At 44.2% G+C, this 17552-nt stretch overlaps 1 protein-coding gene across 1 annotated transcript in view; it reads right to left on the reverse strand.

Moving 5' to 3' along the window:
- Positions 1–17552, reverse strand: part of nbas (NBAS subunit of NRZ tethering complex) — a 383924-nt gene that overhangs the window by 257179 nt on the left and 109193 nt on the right. Inside the window, exon 19 of the mRNA XM_061900721.1 lies at positions 6664–6742. Within this exon, the coding sequence (XP_061756705.1) occupies positions 6664–6742 (79 nt within the window). The remainder of the gene's footprint in view (positions 1–6663; positions 6743–17552) is intronic.

Raw genomic sequence — 17552 nt, forward strand, 5'->3', positions numbered from 1 at the left:
GGAATAACTCCTTGGACAAAAAAGGACTTTGAGGGCAAAACCTAAAGGATTTAAATGAGTAATGAGTATTTTATTATTTTGTTTATTAATGTGTAGTTAATTAGCTTTTGACATTGTTTTGTTCAAACAACTGTATGTAATAAAAGATAATAAGGAAGTAGTTTAAACATGGTGTTGATATTGTCAAACTGTCAATAGCATTCACCATAAATACAGTGGGGCAAAAAAGTATTTAGTCAGTCACCAATTGTGCAAGTTCTTCCAATTAAAAAGATGAGAGAGGCCTGTCAATAAAGTACTATCTAATCTAATTTTCATCATAAATACACTTCAAATATGAGAAAATGGGAATAAAAAAATCCAGAAAATCACATTGACTTTTAAATAATTTATTTGCAAATTATGGTGGAAAAAAGTTTGGTCAATAACAAAAGTTAATCTCAATACTATGGTTATATACCCTGATGACAGAGGTCAAACGTTTTCGGTAAGTCTTCACAAGGTTTTCACACACTGTTACTGGTATTTTGGCCCATTCCTCCATGCAGATCTCCTCTAGAGCAGTGATGTTTTTGGGCTGCCGCTGGGAAACACAGACTTTCAAATACTTTCAAAGATTTTCTATGGGGTTGAGATCTGGAGACTGGCTAGCCCACTCCAGGACCTTGAAATGTTTCTTACGAAGCCACTCTTTCATTACCCGGGCGGTGTGTTTGGGATCCTTGTCATGCTGAAAGACCCAGCCACGTTTCATCTTGGGCGGCGTGGCACAGTGGAAGAGTGGCCGTGCGCAACCCGAGGGTCCCTGGTTCAATCCCCACCTAGTGCCAACCTCGTCACGTCCGTTGTGTCCTGAGCAAGACATTTCACCCTTGCTCCTGATGGGTGCTGGTTAGCGCCCTGCATGGCAGCTCCCTCCATCAGTGTGTGAATGTGTGTGTGAATGGGTAAATGTGGAAGTAGTATCAAAGCGCTTTGAGTACCTTGAAGGCAGAAAAGCACTATACAAGTACAACCCATTTATCATTTATATCTTCAATACCCTTGCTGATGGAAAGGGGTTTTCACTCAAAATCTCACGATAGATGGTCCCATTCATTCTTTCCTTTACACAGATCTGTCGTCCTGGTCCCTTTGCAGAAAAACAGCCCTAAACATGGTGTTTGCAGCCCATGCTTCACAGTAGGTATGGTGTTGTTTGGATGCAATTCAGCATTCCTTGTCCTCCAAATACGATAAGTTGAGTTTTTACCAAAAAGTTATATTTTAGTTTCATCTGACCATATGACATTCTCCCAATACTCTTCTGGATCATCCAAATGCTCTGTAGAAAACTTCAGACGGGCCTGGGCATGTACTGGCTTAAGCAAGGGGACACGTCTGGCACTGCAGGCTTTGAGTCCCTGGCAGCGTAGTATGTTACTGATGGTAGCCTTTGTTACTTTGGTGCCAGCTCTCTGCAGGCAATTCACTAGGACCCCCACCCCGTGTGATTCTGGGATTTTGGCCCACCATTCTTGTGATCATTTTAACCCGACCGGGTGAGATCTTGCGTGGAGCCCCGTATCGAAGGAGATTATCTGTGGTCTTGCATGTCTTCCATTCTCTAATAATTTATCCCACAGTTGATTTCTTCACACCAAGCTGCTTATGCATTGCATATTCAATTTTCCCAGCCTGGTGCAGGTCTACAAGTTTGTTTCTGGTGTCCTTTGACAGCTCTTTGGTATTGGCCATAGTGGAGTTTGGAGTGTGACTGTTTGAGGTTGTGGACAGGTGTCTCTTATGCTGATAGAGAGGCCAAACAGGTGCCGTTAATACAGGTAATGAGCGGAGGACAGAGGAGCCTCTTCAAGAAGAAGCTACGGGTCTGTGAAAGCCAGAAATCGTGCTCGTTTTGTAGGTGACCAAATACTTATTTTACAGAGGAATTTACCAATTAATTAATAAAAAATCCTACAATGTGATTTCCTGGATTCTTTTCCCCCATTCCGTCTCTCATAGTTGACGTTACAAAATTACAGGCTTCTCTCATCTTTTTAAGTGGGTGAACTTACGCAATTGGAAGCTGACTAAATACAATTTTGTCCCACTGTAAATAGAAGATTAACAGCTAATACATGTAACCAGTATCGGTAATGGTTTCAGTCCATCTCACTTGTTGATGATCGTTATCAGAATCGGCAGCATAAAACCTTGATCGGAACATCCCTAGTCCCAAATGTTATTGCTTGACTTCACACTTTATAGCTTTCATGTTATATGATAGTGCTCTACTTATTTTTAAACTTATATGACAGATACTTAGAACATTGCCTGTGCTGTTAGCCGTAGTGACAGTTTGAATCTGGAACAGATCAGTTTATATTGGGACGATTGACACCGCATGTCTCCAAAGTGACGGGTAAGTTGAGAATGTTTTGCTTTTATGTTTAACCTAATTTTTACACGAGTATGACTGTTAAGAATGTTTACAAATAAAGCATTGTATGGATGAGATCAAACACATTTTAATGGTGATTTGTTTTTCTTTGTAAAGCTGTCGTTTTTATTCAGCTGCAGCCTTCTTGGGAGAATATAAGTGTATTAAATATGCACACTTGTATGTGTTGAAAACCCTCTTTGTGCGTGTGTAAAGTATGCAATAGTATTTGAAGGAGCCATGCACAGCAGACATAGCCAAGCCTATTTGTGTTGATAAAAACCCCAATATCGTATTCATAGACAGTCAGGGGAAAATGGCACTGGGGCAAGGAGGAATGTGACGAGCGCTGCGGTTACCATGACGATGTCCGAATAAAAGGAGAGAGCGAGAGGACTGGGTTGAATATATCTAGCGGGCTCAAATCTCTCATCTCTCCTTCCCGGTGCGTGAGAACTGTGCCATGTGGAGACTTATGAAGGGTGGTGAGGGGGGGAAAAGGTGGCTGTGTTCACATTAGTCGTCCTAAATCCAAAATAAGAAATTTTTTAATATTATCAGCAACTTCTTTTTATCACACAAATAAATATAATACACCAGGAAAATTACATACGACAATAAATGTTCATGCATGGTGATGTCAACACTATTCTGGAATATAAGTATTTAATTGATGGTTAAGAGCATGTTGCTTCATCCTCTGTATATGTACATTTTATGTATAGAAAAGTTAGTCAAAATACAATGAATAGATTTGAATCATGGTAAAAATTCACAATAAACAACCACACATTAAAACAATTAATCAAGTCCAAAAAGGAGTAGTAATAGGCAAAGCTTAAATCCTGCATTTATTTATCCTGAAATGTATTTTTAATAATAGAAATTTAACAGTATTTGTATTTTATATTTATTATTATTTTTTCTTTACCACTTCTTTTTTTTCCTTCAATCATGCCAAATTTACAGAAAAATTAAAGAAAATTATTATTTTTGTCTTTAAAACTCCACCCCATCCAAAGTACTTCAATACATGCTAAACAAAATAGCATTAAAGTTAAAAGTTAAAATTAAAGTACCAATGATAGTCACACACACACTAGGTGTGGTGAAATCACACTCTGCATTTGACCCATCCCCTGGTTCCACCCCCTGCGAGGTGAGGGGACCAGTGGGCAGCAGCAGTGGCTGCGTTCGGGAATCATTGTGGTGATTTAAACCCCAATTCCAAACCTTGATGCCGAGTGCCAAGCAGGCAGGTAATGGGGTCCTATTTTTATAGCCTTTAGTATGACTCATGAACTACCGATCTCAGGGTGGACACTCTAACCACTGTGCAGGCTAAACAAAAATGTTATCTGTATTAGTATGATAGCTTCTTATGACCAGAAGGACAAGCGGCCGAAATAAGTTTCCTCTCTCGGGTGTTGGGGCTCTCCCTTAGATATGGGTCAGAAGCTCTTTCATCCGGGAGGAGCTCAAAGTAAAGCCGCTGCTCCTCCATATCGAGAGGAACGAGATGAGGTGGTTCGGGCATCTGGTCAGGATTCTACCCAAACACCTCCCAGGGGAGATGTTTAGGGTACGCACGACCGGTAGGAGGCCACGGGGACGACCCAGGACACGTTTGGGGAAACTATGTCTCCCGGCTGGCCTGGGAGCGCCTCGGGATCCCCGGGAGGAGCTCGACAAAGTGGACGGGGAGAGGGAAGTTTGGGCTTCTCTGCTTAGGCTGCTGCCCTCGCGACAATACCCTGGATAAGCGGAAGAAAATGGATGGATGGATGGCTTCTTCTCTGACAACATTTCACATTTTCCTCATAAAACTTGTGGATTTTCTTTCATTTTGTGGGGCCGTAAAATTGCTGAACATGCAAAAAAAGGTAAGACTATGTAAACTCTGCTTCTTCGTACTCTTTTTTGAGCATGTAGGCATGAAATGTTCCTTAATGTAACTTGTTAGGCATGTTCAAAACAAACAAAAGCATGACCAAAATCGATTGTGTTGAATCTACTGGTTTAAGCTTTATAAATAATAAAAGCAAATTTGGACTAAGTAGTGACTCATTCTAAAGGTGCTTCTCACGTAAAACACTTTCTACAACCTATCAATATTTTTAAATGAGATTAGTGCCAATAAGGGAATATCAATCGAAAGCAGATAAGGAATTTAAATTTCTGCTTTGGGGCGGGACGAAAAATTTGGTTGCATAAGAGCTAAAAGCAAGACCCAACGGTTTAATGTTGTTTTTTTAAAAAGACCTACAAAACAAATGCCGCCTAAGGGCCCAGAGGGAAGTCATTCAGTCCTTCTATTAATATTCTACTGAGGCCGTCTGCTCTGTGTGGAATAATCAGTAAATAAGAAAAAAGCAATAATGTCGACGACAAGAAGAAGTGCATCATCTTTTATTCGCTCGCCAGTTACCGGTTAAAAGGTTAAACCAATCAAAGCCCTTTTGACATTTAAAGACACTCTGTGGCAGACGACTGCGCATTACGTGGTGTTCAATTCGGGTGCACTGGCGACAGGGTGAATGTTTGCATACCTACAGGACACTACATTAGGTACACCTGCACAAACTAAGATGAGATATTGGCTGTGTCCAAATCTTGATTCCACAGCCTAAGCTCTGTAAGCAATGTGCATTTTTGGGTCATCAACATCATCACACCGCGTGAACGCTTTCTAAATTCGAGCCCTTAAAAATGTTTTACTTAATTCTCCATGGAATAGAAGAAGTATGCAGCCACAGCAAACTTTGTGGACTCACATAGCCTAAAATGCTTAGTGCGCTTGTGTCCAGCCTTAAAAAACAACATTTAACATTGGTGAAAGGGGAAGGAGCGTAGGCATTGATTCATTTGCAACTATTGATTTATTTGTAAGGATTAATTTATTTACAAGCACTTATTTATTTTTTAAGTATTGATTTGTTTATAGGCATTTATTTGTTTGTAAGCATTAATTTATTTTTAAATATACATTTTTACATTCAGAGACCCTACCCTGGAAGTAAAGCTTTATCTATTTCACTGTCAATCGAAAGATGTGGATGTGAAGAATTGTACTTTGATTTTACTAAAATGATTATGTAAATACATAATCCTTTAGATCAGGGGTATCAAACACGCAGCCTGCGGGCTATATGCGGCCCGCAAAATAACAGCACCTTAACATGAAAATGTAATGTTGGCGCGGCCCGCGAGTTTTATATGAATGCTGCTTTACAACGTCATACTTGTATACCCTCGATTTTTCCGGGAGACTCCCAATTTTCAGTGCCCCTACAGGGGTAAACATTCTCCCGAATTTCACCCAAACAACAATATTAAGGGGGCACCGTGGAGGCACTGCCTTTAGCGTCCTCTATAACCTGTACAAACAGCGAGCCAGCCCAGCCACATGTTGTATTTGGCTTCTGTAGATGCAGTTAGCACATGACATAGTTGTTCAACAACCACACAGGTCACACTGAGGGTGGCCATATAAACAACTTTAACACTGTCACAAATATGTGCCCCACTGTGAACCCACACCAAACAAGAATGACAAACACATTTTGGGAGAACATCCGCACCGTAACACAACATAAAAACAAAGGACTAAATACCCAGAATCCAATTCAGCCCTAACTCTTCCGGGCTACAATAGACGTCATTAGTTAAACTTTATTTATGGGGCGGCATGGCGTAGTGGGTAGAGCGACCAGCCAGAAACCTGAGGGTTGCAGATTCGCTTCACACCTATTGACATCCAAAAAAATCGCTGCCCTTGTGTCCTTGGGCAGGACATTTCACCCTTTGCCCCCGGTGCCGCTCACACTGGTGAATGAATGATGAATGAATGATAGGTGGTGGTTGGAAGGGCTGTAGGCGCAAACTGGCAGCCACGCTTCCGTCAGTCTACCCCAGGGCAGCTGTGGCTACTGATGTAGCTTACCACAGGTGTGAATGAATGAGTACCACTTCTCTGTGAGCGCTTTGAGTGTTTAGAAAAGCGCAATATAAATCTAAGTTATTATTATTATTATTATTATTATTAATGATTATGGATTGCATGAAAAATTAAAAAGGGAAATGTGCCTTTTTGATGGAAGAAAATTAAAATATGATTACAACCCTTCCCTGCACGGCATTCATCTGAGAGGTGTCTTTGATATATTCTGAATTTGAATAATTCTCCTACTATGAATTTGAGCAAAGCACCAAAAAAAAAAACAAGAAAAAATCACATTTACCTCATACGTTGCCAGGCGGTCTAGATAGGAGAGCAGCTTCAATCGGCTCCGACACAGCTCCTTCTGCTCCAGTGTCAGCCTGCAAACATGCATACTTTTACAACATCCACAAGATTAGCTGAAAAACATTGCCGCCATCTCACAAAATCCTTGAGAATGTGTCTGTTTATAAAATTTAAACGGTAGAAAATGGATGAATGGATTCTGGTGGATTCTAGAAAGAGGTTCTTTAGCCTCTGTAGCAGAACCTCAAGGTTCTGTAACAGCTTCTTCCCTCAGGCGATTAGACTCTTGAACGCATCAGAAAAAAAAAATGCCTCAATTCTCCCCCAAAAACATATTAACTCGCTGCAATATAAAGACAATATAACATACATCCATAAACGTGGATGCATATGAAAAAGTGCAATATATTTATCTGTACAGTGATATATTTATTTACAGTATATATGCACATTACTGCTCTTTTATCCTGCACTAAAATGAGCTATTATTCCATCTTCTTCCGCTTATCCGAAGTCGGGGTGCGGGGACAGCAGCCTAAGCAGGGAAGCCCGGACTCTCCTCTCCCCAGCCACCTCGTCCAGCTCTTCCTGGGGAATCCCAAGGCGTTTTCAGGCCCGCCGGGAGACATAGTCCTTCAAACGTGTCCTGGGTCTTCCCCGTGGTCTCCTACCGTCCACAAAGTACATGTAGACTGGTTGGGAAAACACCCATGCACCCTCAAGGACCCTGCCGAAAGTATAGAGCTGGTCCACAGTTTCACGACCAGGACGAAAACCACACTGTTCCTCCTGAATCTGAGGTTTGACTATCCGACGTAGCCTCCTCTCCAGTATACCTGAATAGACCATACCGGGAAGGCTGAAGAGTGTGATACCACGATAGTTGGAACACACCCTCCGGTTCCCCTTCTTGAAGACAGGAACCACCACCCCGGTCTGCCAATCCAGTGGCACTGCACCCGATTTCCATGCGATGCTGCAGAGTCTTGTCAACCAAGACAGCCCCACAGCATCCAAAGCCTTAAGGAACTCCGGCGGATCTCATCTACCCCTGGGGCCTTGCCATCGAGGAGCTTTTTAACTACCTCAGCAACCTCATCCCCAGAAATAGGGGAGCCCACCACAGATTCCCAAGGCACCGCTTCTTCATAGGAAAACGTGTTGGTAGGATTGAGGAGGTCTTCGAAGTATTCCCTCGACCGATCCACAACATCTGCAGTCAAAGTCAACAGACACGGTGTTGACAGGGCACTGTCTCCCCCTTCTGAGGCGGCCGATGGTGGTCCAGAATCGCTTCGAAGACGTCCGGAAGTCGTTTTCCATGGCTTCTCTGAACTCCTCCCATGTCCGAGTTTTTGCCTCCGCAACCGCTGAAGCCGCTTACCGCTTGGCTTGTCGGTACCTGTCCGCTGCCTCCAAAGTCCTATGAGCCAAAAGAACCCGATAGGACTCTTTCTTCAGCTGGACGGCATCCCTCACCGCCGGTGTCCACCAACGGGTTGTAGGATTACCGCCACGACAGGCACAAACTACCTTGCGGCCACAGTTCCAATCAACCGCCTCGACAATAGAGGTGTGGAACATGGTCCACTCGGACTCAATGTTCAGCACCATCCTCGTGACATGTTCAAAGTTCTTCCGGAGGTGGGAATTGAAACTTTCTGACAGGAGACTCAGCCAGACGTTCCCAGCAGACCCTCACAATGTGTTTGGGCCTGCGAGGTCTGTCCGGCATCCTCCCCCACCATCGCAGCCAACTCACCACCAGGTGGTGATCGGTAGAAAGCTCTGTCGCTCTCTTCACCGGAGTATCAAAAACATAAGGCCGCAAATCCGATGACACAACTACAAAGTCGATCATGGAACTGCGGCCTAGGGTGTCCTGGTGCCAACTGCACATATGGACACCCTTATGTTTGAACATGGTGTTTGTTATGGACAATCTGTGACGAGCACAAAAGTCCAATAACGAAACACCAATCGGGTTCAGATCCGGGCGGCCATTTTTCCTAATTAAGCCTCTCCAGGTTTCACTGTCGTTGCCAACATGAGCGTTGAGGTCCCCCAGTAGGACAAGGGAATCACCCAGGGGAGCACTTTCCAGTACTCCCTCGAGTGTTCCCAAAAAGGGTGGGTACTTTGAACTACTGTTTGGTGCGTAAGCACAAACAACAGTCAGGACCCGTCCGAAGTTGCAGGGAGGCTACCCTCTCGTCCACTGGGTTGAACACCAACGTACAGGCTTTGAGCCGGGGAGCAAAAATAATTTCCACCCTAACCCGTCGCCTTTCACTGCCGGCAGCGCCAGAGTGGAAGAGAGTCCAGTCCCTCTCGAGAAAACTGGTTCCAGAGCCCTTGCTGTGCGTTGAAGTGTGTCCGACTATATCCAGCCGGAACTTCTCCAATACGCGCACTAGCGGAGTGTCCCCCCCCCCCAGTGAGGTGACGTTCCACGTCCGAAGAGCTAGCTTATGTAGCCGAGGATCAGACCGCCAAGTGCCCTGCCTTTGGCTTCCGCCCAGCTAACATTGCACCCGAACTCCATGGCCCCTGCTTTGGGTGGTGAGCCCAATAAAGGGGGGACTCACGTTGCCTCTTCGAGCTGTGCCCAGCCGTGCCCCATGGGCACAGGCCTGGCCACCAGGCGCTCTCCATCGTGCCCCACCTCCGAGCCTGGCTCCAAAGGGGGGCCCCAATGACCCGCGTATGGGCGAGGGAAATCTGGGTCCTCCATTTATGTTCTTCATAAAGGTCTTCAAGCTGCTCTTTGTCTGATCCCTCACCTAGGACCTGTTTGTCTTGGGAGACCCTACCAGGGGGCATAAAGCCCCCGGACAACATAGCTCCTAGGATCATTGGGACACGCAAACTCCTCTACCACGATAAGGTGGCAGCTCAGAGAGGAGTAAAACGAGCTAATGCAACAAAATTATGTTTTTATCTGTACTGTAAAGTTAAAATTTGAATGACAATTAAAAGGAAGTCTAAGATTGCACATTCTGTGTTACATGCATGTTAGCAGGTCTACCAATTTGACCACCATCCATAGAGGGCGCCACAGACATCACTATAAAGCGCCAAGTAGACATAATCTCCTTCTAATCACCACAAATCAACTGTCCATCACAACAAGAGGCCTAAGGTTCTTTTATGTGTTTGATGCTGTCGCTGTCAGTGGTTGTGACTGATTGTCCTGTGAGAGCAAAAATCCATTTGGGGGGTAATTGAATTGCGGTTGTAAATAAAGCGCATGACCGCAAACATATACCTTTAATTCAATCAGGCGAGGAAAGCACCAGGGAATGGAAAACTGTAAAACACAGCCACACTTGGTCAGACCATAAAATAATAGACTCTTCATTCAATGTATGGGCTAAATATTGGCATTCTTGACCAAAAAAAAGCACAGAATGGTCCATCAAGTCCTCAGACCTCTTCTGTGTAGAAGAGCAGAGAGTCAAAAGCTATCTAATAACCTGGATCAAGTCAACAGTGACCACAGGGGAGCTGACCCCTTCCGTCGCTGCAGTCTTAATCCCTAATCCCTCATTACAGAGTGCCCTATCAGTCTTTATCTGGACGCCTCTACACACACTAAAAGAGATTAAACACTGGCTCAACGCACTCACCTTCGCATCAAAGCGCGGAAGCTTAAGCCCTCGTACCGCCTGTAATTATTGCTGGGCTCTTTGGAGCGCAGATGTGGTTTGGGGTGGGCAAATGTTGGCTATGACTCTATAATTACATTCCGATACAAACAAAAAGGTGGGCACGGCTCAGAAAGGAGTTGAAGTAACTGAAGCTTGGCGTTTGATTGGTTGTTCAACATCATAATAGTACCACAGGACACCATGAATCAAAGGCTGAACACACACCAACAAACAACAATAGAGAATTAGTCTTCTCAGCATCAGGAGACATTTTATCCAAGAACAGACTGACAAGGTTCGCACACCTTTTCCATGGCCAAATTCAAGCACTTTGTAAGGACTTTCAAGATAAATGTTCTAGTTTTTGCAGTACCCTTGAAAAAGAGAAAGCCAGTGTGAATCAATCCACAGCCTTGTTGTGGATGCTGTCTGTACGAAAAATACAGAAAATCTGCTAAAACCTAAGCCTAACATTGAACCAGCAGTTATCATTAACTAATGAAGCGTAGAAAATGAAGCAGTATTTCTGTAGACTATTCAATTTCATTGGTGTTTGCAAACATGTCTCCATGTGTGTTGTTTTTCAAATTGTTTGTTCTTTTTTGGGGCGGTCTAGATCGGTTGGTGGAGTGGCCGTGCCCTCAACTTAAGGGTTGCAGGTTCGATTCCACGCTTCCGCCATCTTAGTCACTGTCGTTGTGTCCTTGGGCAAGACACTTTACCCACCTGCTTCCAGTGCCACCCACACTGGTTTGAATGTAACTTAGATATTGGGTTTCACTATGTAAAGCGCTTTGAGTCACTAGAGAAAAAGCGCTATATAAATATAGTTCACTTCACTTCACTTTTTCTTACTTACAGCACTCAATGACATCAAACAGCACAGATTGATTCACACAAGTTAAGTAGACAACCAAAATAATGGAGCAAAAAATACATAGATAGATAGTACTTTATTGATTCCTACAGGAAAGTTCCCTCAGGAAATAGAACCATGTTTGATTTCCTTTTTGCATACTTCGCAGCAGGCTACACGTGGAATTGGTCCACGTTTTATCCAAATTTGGTATTTGTCATTTTCCATCCAATGTTCATTAAAACGACAACCTGCCGGCATGAAGGACTACTGTCCTCTTGGGAGCGACACAGATATACGGTTCTGGCATGACAACAATCTAATGTAAGGGCCCGTGCAAAGCCAAAGGATCAAGCGTGTAGCTTTAATTTTTATCCATCCATTCATCTTATTCCGCTTATCCGAGGTCGGGTCGCGGGGGCAACAACCTAAGCAGGGAAACCCAGACTTCCCTTTCCCCAGCCACTTCGTTTAGCTCTTCCCGGGGGATCCCGAGGCGTTCCCAGGCCAGCCGGGAGACATAGTCTTCCCAACGTGTCCTGGTCTTCCCCGTGGCCTCCTACCAGTTGGACGTGCCCTAAACACCTCCCTAGGGAGGCGTTCGGGTGGCATCCTGACCAGATGCCCGAACCACCTCATCTGGCTCCTCTCGATGTGGAGGAGCAGCGGCTTTACTTTGAGTTCCTCTCGGATGGCAGAGCTTCTCACCCTATCTCTAAGGGAGAGTCCCGCCACACGGCGGAGGAAACCCATTTCGGCCGCTTGTACCCGTGATCTTGTCCTTTCGGTCATGACCCAAAGCTCACGACCATAGGTGAGGATGGGAACGTAGATCGACCGGTAAATTGAGAGCTTTGCCTTCCGGCTCAGCTCCTTCTTCACCACAATGGATCGGTACAACGTCCGCATTACTGAAGACGCCGCACCGATCCGCCTGTCGATCTCACGATCCACTCTTCCCTCACTCGTGAACAAGACTCCTAGGTACTTGAACTCCTCCATTTGGGGGAGTGTCTCCTCCCCAACCCGGAGATGGCATTCCACCCTTTTCCGGGCGAAAACCATGGACTCGGACTTGGAGGTGCTGATTCTCATTCCGGTCGCTTCACACTCGGCTGAAAACCGATCCAGTAAGGGCTGAAGATCCCGGCCAGATGAAGCCATCAGGACCACATCATCTGCAAAAAGCAGAGACCTAATCCTGCGGTCACCAAACCGGAACCCATCAACGCCTTGACTGCGCCTAGAAATTCTGTCCATAAAAGTTACGAACAGAATCGGTGACAAAGGACAGCCTTGGCGGAGTCCAACTCTCACTGGAAATGTGTTCGACTTACTGCCGGCAATGCGGACCAAGCTCTGGCACTTATCGTACAGGGAGCGGACCGCCACAATAAGACAGTCCGATACCCCATACTCTCTGAGCACTCCCCACAGGACTTCCCAAGGGACACGGTCGAATGCCTTCTCCAAGTCCACAAAGCACATGTAGACTGGTTGGGCAAACTCCCATGCACCCTCAAGAACCCTGCCGAGAGTATAGAGCTGGTCCACAGTTCCACGACCAGGACGAAAACCACACTGTTCCTCCTGAATCCGAGGTTCGACTATCCGGCGTAGCCTCCTCTCCAGTACACCTAAATAGACCATACCGGGAAGGCTTCTTAAAGAGAGGAACCACCACCCCGGTCTGCCAATCCAGAGGTACCGCCCCCGATGTCCACGCGATGCTGCAGAGTCTTGTCAACCAAGACAGCCCCACAGCATCCAGAGCCTTAAGGAACTCCGGGCGGATCTCTTCCACCTCCACCTTGTAATCGACAAACTGTGACGAGCACAAAAGTCCAATAACAAAACACCACTCGGGTTCAGATCCGGGCGGCCATTCTTCCCAATCACGCCTCTCCAGGTTTCACTGTTGTTGCCAACATGAGCGTTGAAGTCCCCCAGTAGGACAAGGGAATCACCCGGGGGAGCACTTTCCAGTACTCCCTCGAGTGTACCCAAAAAGGGTGGGTACTCTGAACTGCTGTTTGGTGCGAAGGCGGAGGGAGGCTACCCTTTCGTCCACTGGGTTGAACTCCAACGTGCAGGCTTTAAGCCGGGGGGCAACCAGAATTGCCACCCCAGCCCGTCGCCTCTCACTGTCGGCAACGCCAGAGTGGAAGAGGGTCCAGTCCCTCTCGAGAGAAGTGGTTCCAGAGCCCTTGCTGTGAGTCGAAGTGAGTCCGACTATATCCAGCCGGAACTTCTCCACTTCGCGCACTAGCTCAGGCTCTTTCCCCTCCAGTGAGGTGACGTTCCACGTCCCAAGAGCTAGCTTCTGTAGCAGAGGATCGGACCGCCAAGTGCCCTGCCTTCGGCTGCCGCCCAGCTCACATTGCACATTGCACAAAACATGGACCCAGATTTCCCTCGCCCGGACGCGGGTCACCGGGGCCCCCTTCTGGAGCCAGGCCCGCAGGTGGGGCACGATGGCGAGCGCCTGGTGGCCGGGCCTGTTCCCATGGGGCATGGTCGGGCCTGTTCCCATGGGGCCCGGCCGGGCACAGCCCGAAGAGGCAACGTGGGTCACCCCTCCAATGGGCTCACCACCCATAGCAGGGGCCATAGAGGTCGGGTGCAATGTGAGCTTTAATTTTTAAGGAAACTTATTTTATTTTTTTTCATTTTATAATTAGCTTATTGAGTCAGACTGCCGAGAAATATGATGGATATTTCAAAGCATATACAAGCACTCCACGCAAAATTCAAGCATTTCTCAAACCTTGAAAACACAACATTAAAATCCAAGCATTTTCAAGGTTTTTAAGCACCTGTACGAACCCTGGACTGAGGACAGGGAAAAACAACACTGTTGAATCTACAACAAGACAAGCTAACAGCAACAAATGAGGAGAACTACAGTCTTCTCAGCATAAAGAGACACATTTTACCCAAGAGGAAACTGACGGCGGAGAAAAATGAAGACTATGTGTTGAACCTATAGGGTATGCTAACAAACAGAAGCAAAATAAAATAAAAAATAACGACAATCTTCTCAGCAAAAAGACAAACATTTTATTCAGGACAAAACTGTACGAAGAGGAAACACCAGTGTTAAATCCAGATCAAGATACGCTAAAAACAACAACAATAGAGAACTATAGTCTTCTCAGTATAAAGATACATTTTACCGAAAAGGAAAATAAGGGCAGTGAAAAATATGACACCATGTTCAACCTATAAGAAATGCTAACATGAAGAGGCACATGCAGTCCAAGAGAAGACTAAGGACAGTAAAAAAACAACACTGTGTTGAACCTACATGAAGACATGCAAACAAACAGCAGCAATAGAAAAGACCTACAGTCTTCTAAAAGACACAGATAAAATGGATAAAACGGACATTTTATCCAAGAGAAGACTGAAGGCAGTTAAAAAAACAACACTGTGTTGAACCTATAGCAAGATATGCTAACATACAGCAACATCAAAGGGGAACTACTGTCTTCTCTATCCAAGTAGCGATTTAGGGCCTTGAGAAAAAAACACTGTCTTGAACCTAACAAACGGCAAAAATAGGAGAACTACAGTCTTCTCAGCACAAATAAGCTATTTTATCCAAGAGGAGACTGATGACTGGGAAAAAAACAATGCTGTGTTGAACAAAATATGCTAAAAAAAAAAAAAACATTAACAATATAATAGAACTACAGTATTCTCTGAATATAAAGATGCTCTTTATCCAAGAAAAGACGGAGCGCAGTGAAAAAACAAAAACAAAGCTGTGTTAAACCTACAAGATATGCTAATTAGGGCTGGGCAACGATTAACAATTTTAATCGGAGTTAATCGCACTATTCCTCTGATTAATCGCGATTAACTGCATTGTATACGCAAAGCCCAATAATGAATTCAAAAGTAGTGTGTAATGCACCTTTATTGGAATATTCCCCCACATGAACAAAAGCGCCAAAACATTTGTTGTGCAAACACAATTTAAATCAGTCCTTGTTAAACAGTAGCAGTTAAATAGCATATTTTATGAAAAATCAACTCAAAAAATGTAAATACAAACATTTAAGCTTATTACTACCACTGCCAGGGTATTTAAGTTATCCTGTTTGTTATGGAAAATACATATCATCTACATACAAATCTCTGAGCCACAATCATAACATCTGAACAGGCAATTTCTGAGGTAACAGCAGAAACATTTTTTTATCAGGGATCTTATGTTTAAAAAAACTATATTATAGGTAGTGGGCTGTTTTAGGGAATTTTTGATCAAATTATCCGTAGTAGCAATATTAATAATGTTGTGTTTATTCTGCGTAGTCCACTTAAAATAATTATGACCATATCTAGGAATTGATATGATGGGAATTTTCCGATTGTTTGCTTGGTGCTTTGATAAGCTGAACGCATCATATACATGGTACTATATTGTGATGTTATGAGCCAGGGAAAAAAAGAACTACCCTACCCAGCATGCAACAGGAGTGACGAGCATGTGCGGTAGCCCGGTATAGGCTGTGTCGCCATGACGGCATCTTGTATGTTGTGATATGCACGCTCTGAAAGCAAACGTTAAGAACTCAGCCAACACTCATCGTCTGCATTATTCATAAATAGACAGACAACACATATACTCCGCTGCTTCACAGGCCGCTGGATGTAGCCGGCAAAGTATTCCCATGCTAGCTAGCCGGTCTAGCAAGCACGCGTCATTCAGTCCAATTCTATCCACATTCAGAATTGTCTGGCGGTCGTAAGTGATCCCGGAGTGACCACGCTGTAAGCCAGCCATGAAATTTGCAGAATTTTCCGGTATTTTTGCCAAATGTTCCATCTTTACCAAGAGCCCCTCGAAACGGAAGCCCGTCCGGGCGACGCCATCTTGTTAAGAAAAGGCGTTAACAAAATAAAAGTATGTAAACAACATACGCAAATGTGTGATAAAATAATTGTCGGCGTTAATAGATTGATGAGTTAACTCGTAATTAACGCATTAATTTGCCCACCCCTGATGCAAATATAAAAAGGCACAAAATTTAATCCAAGAGGAGACTGAGGGCCGTGAAAAAAACAAAACGATGCAGTGTTAGACCTACAGAAATATGCAGTAAAAAACAGCAACAACAGAAGAGAACTAGGGTCTTCTCAGCATAAAGAAACATATTTTATCCAAGAACAGACTGACGGCAGTGAGAAAACACGGTTTAGAAGCTACAGTAGAAAGATATACGCTGAAACACAGCAACAATAAAGGAGACAATTTTAGGCAAGATGAGACCGAGAGCAGGGAAAACAATACAGTTTTGAACCTAAAATACTTTATATGCAAAAAAAAAAAAACAGAAACAATAAAAGATTACTGCTGTTTTCTTAGCATAAAGAGACGTTTCATCCAAGATAAGACTAAGGGCAGTGAAAAAACAACACTGTGTTGAACATACAACAAGAAACGCTAACTAACAGCAATAACTGAGGAGAATTACAGTCTTCTCAGCATAGGAAGACCATTTTATTCAAGAGGAGACTGAGGGCAGGAAAAAAATAATGCTGTGTTGAACCTAAAATATATGCTAGAAAACACTAACAATAAAAGAAAACTTCAGTCTTAGCATAAAGAGACCAAAAGGAGAGTGAGGGTAGTGAAAAAAAACGACATTGTGTTGAGCCTACTACAGCAAGAAACGCTAACAAACAGCAACAGCTGAAGAGAACTAAAGTATTTTTAAAATAAACAAACACGTTTCATCAAAGAAAAAAAACGCTGTATTGAACCTACAGCAAGATATGCCGGAAAAAAAAAATAGATACAGGGGAAGAGAACTAGTCTACTCAGCATAAAGAAACACGTTTTATCCAAGAGGAATTGCAAAAGAGGAACCACAATTCTGTGTCGAACCTGCAAGACACACGAACAAACAGCAACAATTAAAAAGATAACTACAGTCTTCTCTGCATAGAGACACTTTTTATTGCAGAGGAGACGGAAAGCAGCGAGAATACTAAGATTCACTGAAGGCACGAAACACACTAAGAAACAATTCTAACAGTTTAGGACTACAATCTACTTTGTTTAAAGACACTCATTTTACATGAGGGGAAACTAAGGGCAGCGAGGAAACAGGAGCACTGCAGCAAAGTGGAGACTGTGGAGCTCATTATAGCCATGTCTCCTTACACATCAGCGATTCTATAAATACTGAGCAACATCCATCCCATCCATTTTCTACCGCTTATTCCCTTTTTGGGGTCGCGGGGGGCGCTGGCGCCTATCTCAGCTACAATCGGGCGGAAGGCGGGGTACACCCTGGACAAGTCGCCACCTCATCGCAGGGCCAACACAGATAGACAGACAACATTCACACTCACATTCACACACTA

The sequence above is a fragment of the Nerophis ophidion genome, linkage group LG05 (genome assembly GCF_033978795.1).
Source record: "Nerophis ophidion isolate RoL-2023_Sa linkage group LG05, RoL_Noph_v1.0, whole genome shotgun sequence".
Lineage (NCBI taxonomy): Eukaryota > Metazoa > Chordata > Actinopteri > Syngnathiformes > Syngnathidae > Nerophis > Nerophis ophidion.